Source organism: Heptranchias perlo, chromosome 5 (assembly GCF_035084215.1).
Source record: "Heptranchias perlo isolate sHepPer1 chromosome 5, sHepPer1.hap1, whole genome shotgun sequence".
Lineage (NCBI taxonomy): Eukaryota > Metazoa > Chordata > Chondrichthyes > Hexanchiformes > Hexanchidae > Heptranchias > Heptranchias perlo.
In genome coordinates, this window is record NC_090329.1 from 49,468,649 (window position 1) to 49,482,411 (window position 13,763).

Genomic DNA, 13,763 nt, shown 5'->3' on the forward strand with positions numbered 1-13,763 from the left:
TCTGTGATCTAGCTGCATATACCTGCCTTTGGCCCATATCCCTTAATACCTTTGGTTGTCAAAAAGCTATCTATCTCACATTTAAATTTAGCAATTGAGCTAGTATCAATTGCCGTTTGTGGAAGAGAGTTCCAAATTTCTGCCACCCTTTGTGTGTAGAAATGTTTTCTAATCTCGCTCCTGAAAGGTCTGGCTCTAATTTTTAGACTGTGCCCCCCACTCCTAGAATCCCCAACCAGCGGAAATAGTTTCTCTCCATCCACCCTATCCGTTCCCCTTAATATCTTATAAACTTTGATCAGATCACCCCTTAAGCTTCTAAACTCTAGAGAATACAACCCCAATTTTTTTTTATTCGTTCGTGGGATGTGGGCGTTGCTGGCGAGGCCGGCATTTATTGCCCATCCCTAATTGCCCTTGAGAAGGTGGTGGTGAGCCGCCTTCTTGAACCGCTGCAGTCCGTGTGGTGACGGTTCTCCCACAGTGCTGTTAGGAAGGGAGTTCCAGGATTTTGACCCAGCAACGATGAAGGAACGGCGATATATTTCGAAGTCGGGATGGTGTGTGACTTGGAGGGGAACGTGCTGGTGGTGTTGTTCTCATGTGCCTGCTGCTCTCGTCCTTCTAGGTGGTAGAGGTCGTGGGTTTGGGAGGTGCTGTCGAAGAAGCCTTGGCGAGTTGCTGCAGTGCATCCTGTGGATGGTACACACTGCAGCCACAGTGCGCCGGTGGTGAAGGGAGTGAATGTTTAGGGTGGTGAATGGGGTGCCAATCAAGCGGGCTGCTTTATCTTGGATGGTGTCGAGCTTCTTGAGTGTTGTTGGAGCTGCACTCATCCAAGCAAGTGGAGAGTATTCCATCACACTCCTGACTTGTGCCTTGCAGATGGTGGAAAGGCTTTGGGCAGTCATGAGGTGAGTTACTCGCCGCAGAATACCCAGCCTCTGACCTGCTCTTGTAGCCACAGTATTTATATGGCTGGTCCAGTTAAGTTTCTGGTCAATGGTGACCCCCAGGATGTTGATGGTGGGGGATTCGGCGATGGTAATGCCGTTGAATGTCAAGGGGAGGTGGTTAGACTCTCTCTTGTTGGAGATGGTCATTGCCTGGCACTTATCTGGTGCGAATGTTACTTGCCACTTATCAGCCCAAGCCTGGATGTTGTCCAGGTCTTGCTGCTTGCGGGCTCGGACTGCTTCATTATTTGAGGGGTTGCGAATGGAACTGAACACTGTGCAATCATCAGCGAACATCCCCATTTCTGACCTTATGATGGAGGGAAGGTCATTGATGAAGCAGCTGAAGATGGTTGGGCCTAGGACACTGCCCGAGGAACTCCTGCAGCAATGTCCTGGGGCTGAGATGATTGGCCTCCAACAACCACTACCATCTTCCTTTGCGCTAGGTATGACTCCAGCCACTGGAGAGTTTTCCCCCTGATTCCCATTGACTTCAATTTGTGTAATCTCTCCTCGTAACTTAACCCTTTACTTTCAACATTTCAACCGGCGCTTCAGGATCAGTGCTCTTGCAGGCACCATTGAAGTGTCCTTGCAAGCGTGATGCACCCACCCCAGCCAAGAAAATGATCTCATCCCTCCAATTTGGGATGGGGTTTGGATCTTTCAGCATGGGTGGACAGGGGGTTCTGCTCTGCCACTTTGTACAAATTTGCCAGGTCATTTCCATGAATCCAGGGAAATTTGAACAAGCAATAAAAAATTTCTTTAAAATATTAACACAGGACCCCAGGAATTTCAGGGCCCTTATATTCAATGGATTACTCCCGTTTGCCAACTTAGTTGCTTCCTCAAAGAATTTCAGCAGATTTGTGAGACACAAACTATTGCTTTTAAATCTATGGTGCCAATTCCTCATCCCTTCTGCACTCTAATAGATAATTTCTAGGGTTCTATGAATTGTTCTGGTACATTTTTGCCACTAAGTATAAACAAATTATTTATGGAGTGCTGTAGTGCTGTGTGATGGTCGTATGCAAATACATTTGTGTGTACTGTCTGGTATTTTAGCAAAGACATTAATCCATTTATTTTAAATGAGTTATGATCTTTGTTAAAGTACCAGAAGAAACAGATTAAGATATTAGTATGCTATTATGCAGCACAATTTCACCTCAATAGAGAATAATTATTCCAAGACAGTAATCTAATTGGTGATTCATAAAAGGCTTTAAAACTTTTGAGAAATTTTTAATTGCTTTTTCAAATTTCCTGGAGTTCCTACAAATGTCCTGGCAAATTTACACAAGGCTGCACAAATCTACTGCTTGTACAGATTTCCATTCACACCAGCAGTGGCTGTCATTACAAAAACTGACAGCCACTGTTCCATGTCATTGTTATATGATAGCAATTGATGATTGCGACATAATCACTATGCACTGGAGTTCATTTCTAGAGGGATAGAATTGAAAAGCAGGGAAGTTATGTTAAACTTGTATAGAAACCTTGGTTCGGCCACACTTAGAGTACTGTGAACAGTTCTGGTCTCCATATTATAAAAAGGATATAGAGGCACCGGAAAAGGTGCAGAAAAGATTTACTAGGATGATACTAGAACTGAGAGGTTATACCTATCAGGAAAGATTGAACAGGCAGGGGCTTTTTTCTCTAGAAAAGAGAAGACTGAGAGGCGACCTGATAGAGGTCTTTAAGATTATGAAAGGGTTTGTTAGGGTAGACATAGAGAAGATATTTCCACTTGTAGGGGAGACCAGAACTAGGGGCCATAAATATAAGATAGTCAGTAATAAATCCAATAGAGAATTCAGGAGAAACCTCTTTACCCAGAGAGTGGTTAGAATGTAGGACTCGCTACCACAAGGAGTAGTTGAGGCAACTGGCATAGAAGCATTTAAGGGGAAGCTAGATAATCACATAAGGGAGAAAGGACTAGAAGGTTATGTTGATGGGGTTAGATGAAGGGTGGGAGGAGGCTCGTGTGGAGCATAAACACTGGCATGGACCAGTTGGGCCGAATGGCCTGTTTCTGTGCTGTACACTCTATGTCATTCTATGAATATAATTAGTATATATAATAAGTAATCCATTTCATACATTGACTTAATTAGAATTCTGGATCGACATCAAAAATTAGAATAAAGTTTAAACGTTATTCAGAAGTATGTTTTCTGTCATTTACAGCGATGTAATATTTGACATCTATTTTTGCATAATTACTTTCTTGCTATAGTTGGTACAGCTTGGTGCTATATTATTAGTTCATTCATGTTTCTTATTCATTTTTTGTATTCTAGGTTTGTAGTTGAACTTCAACCTACAGGTGATGTAAAAGAGTATTCTGCATCAGTAACTTTTCAGTCACAGAAAAATAAAGAGGATTTGGAACACTCTCTTAAGTTTGCTGTTCAGGTAGAAGGTATGTTGATTTACATTTTTTTTTGTATAATGTCATAGAACTACAACATTCCCTTAGCTCTCTAACATGCTAATCCATTGGCCCCAAAATTCTATGGAGCCTACCAGTACACTCCCAGCAAAAGTCAGCTGGAAGTGCAGTGGAGGAAATTGGCTGAGATCTGGATATGCTGGGCCCTGGCCTAAGCTGTAAGTTTCTGGCTTATCTGTATGGGCAAAACCCCCGTTTATCCTAAATATGGCCCATGACGTTGGAGGGCAGGGTCAAGGATGGAATTCCCACTTTGGGAATTTTTCTGGACTTTGCCTCCTTTCCACTGAGTACACTGTATTCCAGGATGAAAACATACGAGCACTCGGAGTGGAGGATGTGGGGCCAATCTGACGGTACAGGCTTGGGTCCTGACCTAGACCCTGCAAAAACTTGCTTCTATGTCACTGAAATTGGCCCCCATATAAAGATGGCCAATTGGGCTGAAGAAGTTACAGAAGGTCAGCAGGGCTGCCAGCAGCTACGCTAATTGCTGATCATTGCTGTTCCCCCACTTCTCTGGCAGTCGCCTGCCTGTCATTAAAATAAGGTGTCCTCCCCCTAATCCTGAATACTTTGGCGGTGTCAGGAGCGGAGGTCACTGGCGGACGTTGCTTGGCACTTGTGCCAATGATGCAGTTCTGCAAATCTTAGAGCGATCATACTCTGTTCTGGGCCAAGATAGCAATCTTCGCTTAAGAACATTTTGAAGATGTCCTCCACTGCCTTGGAGAAAGACAAAAGGCAACTCACTTGACCTCATCAGGAGGTTTGACGTGCCTTTTGCTAGTTATGGGCCTTATTAAAGATCAAGAAAGCTACTGCTTATTTTAATGTTTTACAGCATATGTAGTGGGGGACTACAGAATATAAAATTGATTCCACTCAAATGGAAAATGATAACCTATGTCATCTTATCACTCATGGAATAAATTGTGTTGGGGAAATTTTACAAAGTCATTCCTTTGGCACAAAGCTTTGTCCATGTAAACAGTAAACAGGGAGTAAGAGGAGGGGTGGGGCCGATCAGGGACCAAAAAGGAGATCTACTCATGGAGGCAGAGGGCATGACCTAGGTACTAAGTGAGACTTTGCATCTGTCTTTACCAAGGAAGAAGATGCTGCCAGAGTCTCAGTAAAGGAAGATGTAGTTGAGATACTGGATGGGCTAATAATTGATAAAGAGGAGGCACTAGAAAGGCTAGCTATACTTAAAGTAGATAAGTCACCCGGTCCAGATGGGATACATCCTAGGTTGCTGAGGGAAGTAAGGGTGGAAATTGCGGCGGTACTGGCCATAATCTTTCAAACATCCTTAGACACGAGGGGTGGTGCCAGAGGACTGGAGAATTGCAAATGTTACAACCTTGTTCAAAAAAGGGTATAAGGATAAACCCAGCAACTACAGGCCAGTCAGTTTAACTTTGGTCGTGGGGAAACTTTTAGAAACGATAATCCGGGACAGAATTAGCAGTCATTTGGACAAGTGTGGATTGATTAAGGAAAGCCAGCATGGATTTGTTAAAGGCAAATCATGCTTAACTAACTTGATCGAGTTTTTTGATGAGGTAACAGAGAGGATCGTGAGGACAATGCAGTTGATGTGGTGTATATGGACTTTCAAAAAGGAGTCTGATAAAGTACCGCATAATAGGCTTGTCATCAAGATTGAAGCCCATGGAATAAAGGAGGCAGTAGCTGCATGGCTAAGTAACAGGAAGCAGAGAGTAGTGGTGAACAGTTGTTTTTCAGATTGGAGGGAGGTGTACAGTGGTGTTCCCCAGGGGTTGGTGCTGGGACCACTACTTTTCTTGATATATATTAATGACTTGGACTTAGGTGTACGGGGCACAATTTCAAAATTTGCAGATGACATAAAACTTGGAAGGGTAGTAAACAGTGAGGAGGATAGTAATAGACTTCAAGAGGATATAGACAGGCTGGTGGAAGGGGTTGAGGAACAGAGAAATCTGGGGGCATATGTGCACAAATCGTTGAAAGTGGCGGGGTAGTTTGAGAAAGCGGTTAAAAAAAAGCATGCGGATCCTGGGCTTTATAAATAGAGGCATAGAGTACAAAAACAAAGAAGTCATGATGAACCTTTATAAAACACTAGTTTGGCCACAACTGGAGTATTGTGTCCAGTTCTGGGCAGCGTACTTTAGGAAAGATGTGAAGGCCTTAGAGAGGGTGCAGAAAAGATTTACTAGAATGATTCCAGGGATGAGGGACTCTAGTTAAGTGGATAGACTGGAGAAGATAGGGTTGTTCTTCTTGGAACAAAGAAGGTTGAGAGGAGATTTGATGGAGATATTTAAAATCATGAAGGGTCTAGACAGCATAGATAGAGAGAAACTGTTCCCATTAGCAGAAGGGTCAAGAACCAGAGGACATAGATTTAAGGTGATTGGCAAAAGAACCAAAGGTGACATGAGAAAAAAAATTTTTACACAGCGAGTGGTTAGGATCTGGAATGCACTGCCAGGGGAGGTGGTGGAAGCAGTTTCAATCATGGCTTTCAAAAGGGAACTGGATAAGTACTTGAAAGGAAAAAATTTGCAGTGCTACGGGGATAAGAAGAAGGAGTGGGACTATCTAGATTGCTCTTGCATAGAGCAGGCACGGACTCAATAGGCCAAATGGCTTCCTGCCGTGCTGTAGTCTTTCTATGATTCTATGATTCATTGGCAACGCATGACAGTAATTCAGGAGTATGCTCGCCAAGATTTTCTGGGCATTAAAATGAAAGCACAGAAAATAGGGGGAAGCCCATGCCTGAATCCCTGATAAAATGACCCTTCATATTGTAAATGTTTTACCTGAGCATTTTCCATTGCTTAGAAAGTTTTAATCCATAGAAATGTTTTATTGTAGTTCTATGTGAAAGTAAATGTATTCTGTGATAATTACAGTTTGTTTGATTTAACAGGCACCGAAAATACAGAGGCTACAGCTGAAATTAAGTACAACACCAATAAGCATGTTTTTACAGGAGATGTTCAGATTCCCAAATTTGATGTGGAATTTGGCATGAAACTAGGAGTTGAAGATAAATCTGCACCGGAAAGGCCCTCATATGTTGTTAGATTTGATATCACAAACAAAAATGAGCCTGAAGTGACCCTCACGGGCCGTGCAAGGTGTGTATAAAATATTGCATTAGACCAGTAATTTGTAAACAAGAAAGTATTACTATTAATAACTGCAAAAGATCAAACAATCCTTATCAAAAAAAATGCAGAAGCATCTGACATGTAATAAACATGTAATCTTAGAGTTGTGAATAAACAGCTTTTCAAAATGTATCAATGCTGAAAACAAGTAAGGTGATGTTTTATCCTACCCAGTGAAATATTATGGCAGAAATTTGGTAGTAATATTTGGTTAGTTTTTTGTCCTTTCATTTTTAAAGATTAAAAAAACCCAGCAAATGCTTGAAATACACAGTAGGCTTATCAGCATCTGAAAAGAAAAAAAGAAAGGTTAATATTTCAGATATAGACTCTTCACTTCTTGTACTTCAGTACAGCCCAGATGGATTGAAGGTCTCCTCTTGCTGCCAGCTACAAGACTCTAAGTGAAATGAGCTCTTAATGGATTTAGGGCCCCAACACAAAACTGCCCATAATTGGCACTTAGTTAGCAATTTCACTTATAAAAAGCCACAAGTAAAATGTGTTCAGAGAAATTCATGGTGTGCAGTAAAGGGGCACTCCTGATGTTGGGTCCCAGGCACATTTTTGGGCCAGAGTGATAGGATCTTCAATTTTAATTCAGCCCTTCCTATGCTAGACTTAAAAGTTCTTGATACTGGCATTCAGTGCAAAAATTGAAAAAATGTTTCATTCCACAACACTGTCATCTCACACCTCGATGAGCACAAAGATATATATTTAAGTACATAAATAAAAAAGAAAGTAAAATTAACAATGTAGGTATAATAGCAATGAAAATATCAATTCTGACCTGTGCTGTTTTCCTTTTTTAGCTATAATGTTGAACAAAAAGATCTCTTACTGCAGGGCCTCTTCTCTGTTCCTCAACTGGATGTAAAGACTATCGTTACAACACAGATTCAGAGTTTATCTGATGGATTGTTTACTGAATTCAATGTAGAAGCCTTTATCCCTCATTCAAAGGCTTCATACCAAACTAATTTCAGATATGGTATGTTACTAATAATGCTTATTTTATATCTGCCATTTTGTAAAAGAAACTAGCATATTTTCTGAAGGTTAACCAGTTAGTGACGTTTTTGTGTTTCTCTCTCTCTCTCCCCCCTTTCTTATGGCGATGTCCTTGGCCTCGCCACGATATGGCTGAGGAACTGCAACCCTAACACTGCCATTTCCACCATATTTTCCCTCAAAATGATGGCAGTTTTAACATTTTGTGTAGACTTTTCCCTATGTTATAATAAACAGGGATCATGGGCTGAGGGCAGAATTTCCAGTTATTGCAATCCCTGGAACAGTAGAATGCACATCCTTAATAAATATACATTTTTATAACATTTAGGATTATATAACAAATTAGTCAAGAAGTAAATAAATCTATTATTTCAGAGTAGAATATTTAGAGGATCACAATCCTAACCAATGGCAAAAGGGTCATTCTGTAACATCCTGCACCCCAGAGTAATGGAATGTGTATTTGTGCCTACAATTCCCCGCACTGTAAGCTCCTGATTTCAATCATTCCATTGTGGGAAGTTGCAAAGTGGAGACCAGGCACTTCCCACAGGAAGAGAAAGAAAAAAGTGGAACTCTCTAACCAATTTTTCTACTTTTATAATTTAATTCGTTCTATGGAGGCTGAGATAACTCTGTCTTCCAATAGCATTCCCTTGCATCCTTTTGCTGAAAAGAAAAAAAGGAAAAAGAACAACACTAAGGGGGAAATTTGTAACTGGTGGATATCCAGTTTGTGCCTGAAAAAAGAGTGGCCAGCAATTGAAATCGGGCGGGGGTCACCTCGGCTACCCATTAATACCCAAGGCCCGCCTGATGCAATTTTCAGGTGGACCTTTAAATGGGCAAGCAGCCTGCCTGAAACAAGCAGAAGACTGCTTAAATATACAAATTGGAGCTCCCACGCCAGTTGTAGTACCCCAATTGCAATTTTTAGGTTGTGCTTTGTGCGGCCTGATCAACAATCCTAAAGGGAGGTCCAGGGGGCCAATCAAAAATTGGTTCAGGAAACATTAAATTTTGTTTTGGTGGGCCCAGGAAGAGCAGGACTGCTCGTTCTGGGCTCCCAAAAAACTCCAGCCCACTGCCGGCTCCCTCGGGATCGCCTACCCCCACCTCCCACCCCCTCCCCCTCCCCCCAGCCCGATCTGTCAGCTGTCCCAGTGTGGGAGCTGGCTGATCTCCCAGCTTCCTGGAACTGGCAAGCTGAAACAGGATGCCCGCTTGGTGCTTGCAATTTGCTGGCAGCATGCCAATGAGGCTTAGGCTTCAAAATGGCTCAGGCCATACGCCGGCTCGAATGAAGGGATGAGCCGTCACTTACTGACTTCACGCCCATTTTGGGTGCTACTTTAAAATCACCCCACTTGGCCAACCCATAGGCTGTATTATGAGTACCACTGATTTAGGGTACAGTGATATCGCAATGATAATTAGGTGAAATTAATCCATAACTAAACTGAATTTATGGAACAGTTTAAAACTGGTAAAAATGAAAATGGCTTTTAAGTTTAGATCTGGGAGATTACCTTTTTGAACTTGTTCTCTCCTGTTGCACTTTTAGATGCTAAGAAGGCTCAAGTTGCATGGAACTCAGAAGTAACATCTGATATCAAAACAATTAATGAGAAAATTACAAACATGGAAATGCCTGACATGTCTGAATACCTAAAGTCCCTAAATAAGATTATTGACAACTTCTTAACTCGAAAAGCTGCCCAAGCTGATGTGACACTAGGACACATCATTTCCAATTCGATGGTGGTAAGACGGTATTTTTTTAACATGGGGAATGTGTGGTATTATATTCAGTAGTCCTCAAAATTGTGATTTTATTGAAAACGGTCTTTAAATATGGTCCACTAACAGGGAAATAATGCAAATGCTGGAAATCTGAAATAAAAACAGAATGATGGAAATACACAGCAGGTTCGTTAGAACCTGTAAAGAGAAAAGACAGGTTATGAGGTCATGAAGGGTACATCAGACCTGTTTTTTCTCTTTATTGATGTCAACTGACTTGCTATATATTTACAGCATTTCTGTTTTTATTTCTTTAAATGGGTCTGCTGTGTTAAGTTGCAGTTATACCATAACTGTAGGTCTCATACTGGTACCTGTGGAGAGCAAATACAGTCAGCAGACCTAAGGTATATCTTGCAGTGAATTCAGTGACAAAGTTGCTCTGTGCATCTATGCTTGGATGCACAGGCAGAGTTCCACTCCTAGGTCAGCTAAATTTTGATGTCATGAGAATACAAATGTGAGTGGTTGCTTTCTCACAACATTAAAAAAAATAGTTTATGAAGCCCACAGGAGGTAAAGTGCATTGCCTGGGCACTTTTAAAATGTGACTTTGGCTGGAACTATATTGTGCCCAGTGTAATCTCGAAGTGATGTGAGAGTACATAATGGAGCTGACTCCTGAGCTGTATTCGCACATTCATATCGACGTGCACCTGAAACCACTTTGCAAAAGTGGAGTATAACTGCACCCTTGGTAAGCAACTTTAGTTAATGAAGCTTTAGGGTAAAGCACTATCGGGCCCTGCTCTCCTCTGCCAAAACTGCTCACTATTCTAGGATCATCCTGGAATGTAAAGATAACCCCTGGCTTCTCTTCTCCGCTACAAACCATCTTCTTAAACTTCTCTCCCCTGCCCCCTCCATCCTCACCTCCAACAAGTGCCAGGAGCTCATGGACTTTTTTGTCACTAAGATTGAGACTATTCGTTCAGCTGCCTCTGCAGCTTCCCTGCCTTCCCCATGCCAACCAAGCCAAACCTCCCCTAAGGTTCCATCCTGCCCTAGCCCTGAACTCGCATCTTTTTCTAGTTTCTCTCCTATCTCCCCTCATACCCTCTCCAAGCTCATCTTATCCATGAGACCCACCTCCTGCTCCCTTGAGCCTATTCCCACCAAATTGCTGACTACCCAACTTCCCTTCCTGGCCCCTATGTTAGCCGATATTGTTAAAAGGTTCTCTCTCCTCAGCTACTGCCCCCCTTCCCTTCAAATCGGCCATCGTGTCCCTCCTCAAAAACCCATCCCTGACCCCTCTGACCTTGCAAACTACCACCCCATCTCCAACCTCCCTCTCCTCTCCAAAGTCCTTGAACGTGTTATTGCTCCCAACTCTATGCCCATCTTTCTCGCAACTCCATGTTTGAACCCCTCCAATCAGGTTTCCACCCATGCTACAGCACTGAAATGGCCCTTATCAAAGTCACAAATGACATCCTATGTGACTGTGACAATGGTAAATTATCCCTCCTCATTCTACCTGTCTGCAGCCTTTGACACAGTTAGCCACACCAGTCTCCTCCAATGGCTCTCCTCCATTGTCCAGCTGGGTGGGACTGCCCTTGCTTGGTTCAATTCCTATCTATCCAGTCGTAGCCAGAGAATTACCTACAATGGCTTCTCTTCCTGCTCCCGCACCATTACCCCTGGAGTCCCCCAAGGATCTATCCTTGGCCCCTTCCTATTTCTCATCTATATGCTGCCCCTCAACGACATCATTTTAAAACACAATGTCAGGTTCCACATGTATGCTGACGACACCCAGCTCTACCTCACCACCACCTGTCTCGACCCTGCCACTGTCTGATTTGTCACACAGCTTGTCTGACATCCAGTATTGGATGAGCAGAAATGTCCTCCAGTTAAATATTGGGAAGACTGAAACCATTGTCTTCGGTCCCCACCACAAACTCCGTTCCTTAGCCACCGACTCAGTCCCTCTACCTGTCCACTGTCTGAGGCTGAACCAGATCGTTAGCAACCCTGGCATCCTATTTGACCCTGAGCTGAGCATCCAACCCCATATCCTCTACATCACCACGACCGCCTACTTCCAACTTTATAATATCGCTCGTCTCCGCCCCTGCCTCAGCTTACCTGCTGAAACCCTCATCCATGCCTTTGTAACCTCTGAACTTGACTATTCCAATGCTGTTCTGACCGGCCTCCCACCATGCATCTTCCATAAACTTGAGCTCATCCAAAATTCTGCTGCCTGTATCCTAACTCACACTAAGTCCTGTTCACCCATTACCCCTATGCTCACTGACCTACATTGGATCCTGGTCTGGCAATGCCTCGATTTTAAAATTCTCATCCTTGTTTTCAAATCCCTTCATGTCCTTGCCGCTGCCTAATTCTGTAACCTCCAACAGCCCTTCAACCCAATGAGATCTCTGCGCTCCTTCAATTCTGGCATCTTGCGCATTCTCAATTTTCTTCGCTCCACCATTGGCAACCATGTCTTTAGCTGCCCTAAGCTCTGGAATTCTCTCCCTAAACCTGTCTGCCTCTCTACCTCTCTCCTCCTTTAAGATGCTCCTTAAAACCTACCTCTTTGACCAAGTTTTTGGTCACCCTTCCTAATATCTCCTTATATGGCTCGGTGTCAAGTTTTGTTTGGTAATCGCTTCTGTGAAGCGCCTTGCGACGATTTGCTACATTAAAGGCGCTATATAAATGCAAGTTGTTGTTGTTGTAGGATTGTCATTTGTCAAAGATGAAACTATAATCAGCAAAGGTAACAAAAAGGTTAAGTGAAGAATTTTAATGTAAAATAATACTTGGAAAACCTTTTATTGTTTGAGGATTGAGAAAGACTAGAAGAGTCATGAAACATTTTCATCACATTGTCATCATCTACAAATGATCTGATGCATCTTCAAAATATTTGTCTTTTTCACCTATATTGAATAATCATACAAGGCACAATAACATAAATACATATGTTTTTGTTTTTGGCAGGCAAGCAATAGATGGTTAAAACAGGCTGTTGTCAATGTTTCTTATGCTGATACCCTTCTAAGCAAATTGCAGGCTCTGCAGGACATGGACTTTGAGCAAATGACATTACCTTTTACACTTCCAGAAAAACTATTTCTAAAGAGGTAAGTAGTTTTGCTTTCTTTTTTCAAGAGACAAGGAGTAGCTTTTAAAACTTTTCAGCGCAACTTTTAATGTTGGATAAAGTGCGCTTTCCCCAGTACAATGTCGACACACATGAATTTTGCAAACACGAATTTTTAAAACAGCATTAAAGGTTTATATGCATTAATCCTGAATAAAGGTAACTACGCTTTTCAGTGAAACTAAATCTTCAATACCTTTGTGGCAACAAATAGTTTTAATTTGTTGTAAATTACATCAACAACGACTAGTATGATTTAATCTGTAGTTATACTGAATACCGAAATGAGACAGTTAACTGGAAAGTATAAAACACAGCCGATAAGGCTGTGAGCTGCATCTCACACTCTGTCCACCAGGAGATAGCTCTACCCATATGTGCTTACATTGATGCCCAGAGCTCATCTTCAACATTGGCTTGTTAAAAGGTTAGAAGAGCATGGACTGCATTGTCCATTCTCTTATAATGTCAAAAAGACTCAAAACTAAATACATTTATGAAGTGCCCATGACGTCCATTGGAATAACTGAGCACCTTTTAAAGCTGACTTCACATTGACTGGAGTTCTATTCTACTTAGTGTGAAGCCAAAGCAGCCTTTTGAAGGGGACCTCACACTGTTTGGCTTTAGTATGCTTAGAAATCAAATTGGGACCCGAATCCTGTGTTGTAGTGCTATTTTCACATCAAAATGTACCCAAATCTGCTGCATATCAGTATGAAAATGACAATGTAACTGCAGCCTCAAATATTAATGAACAACCATAATAGCTGATGGAAGAGATCAGCAAGTCACTACATTTGCAGCCAACCTTGGAAATAGAAACATAGAAAATAGGAGCAGGAGTAGGCCATTCGAGCCTGCTCCACCATTCAATATGATCATGGCTGATCCTCTATCTCAATACCATATTTCCGCTCTCTCCCCGTACCCCTCGATGCCTTTTGTGTCTAGAAATCTATCTAGCTCCTTCTTAAATATATTTAGTGACTTGGCCTCCACAGCTTTCTGAGATAGAGAATTCCACAGGTTCACCACCCTAAAGAACTTTCCTTTCCTTAAATAAGTTCTTACAACAACCATAAAAGATTAACGTCTGTTTTTGAAAGCAGTGAATTGTTAATTGCTTTGACGTTATCTTACAGCAGTCTAAAGCCAGGGGGCCCCTAAATATGTGACTGTAAGACTGCAAGGGAGTTTGGAAATAGAAATAT

At 42.1% G+C, this 13,763-nt stretch overlaps 1 protein-coding gene across 1 annotated transcript in view; it reads left to right on the forward strand.

Annotated features, from left to right (window-relative positions):
- apoba (apolipoprotein Ba) overlaps positions 1–13,763 on the forward strand; it is a 75,610-nt gene that overhangs the window by 42,491 nt on the left and 19,356 nt on the right. Inside the window, exons 21-25 of the mRNA XM_067985269.1 lie at positions 3,278–3,399; positions 6,359–6,569; positions 7,418–7,596; positions 9,184–9,383; positions 12,387–12,529. Coding sequence (XP_067841370.1) covers positions 3,278–3,399; positions 6,359–6,569; positions 7,418–7,596; positions 9,184–9,383; positions 12,387–12,529 — 855 coding nt within the window. The remainder of the gene's footprint in view (positions 1–3,277; positions 3,400–6,358; positions 6,570–7,417; positions 7,597–9,183; positions 9,384–12,386; positions 12,530–13,763) is intronic.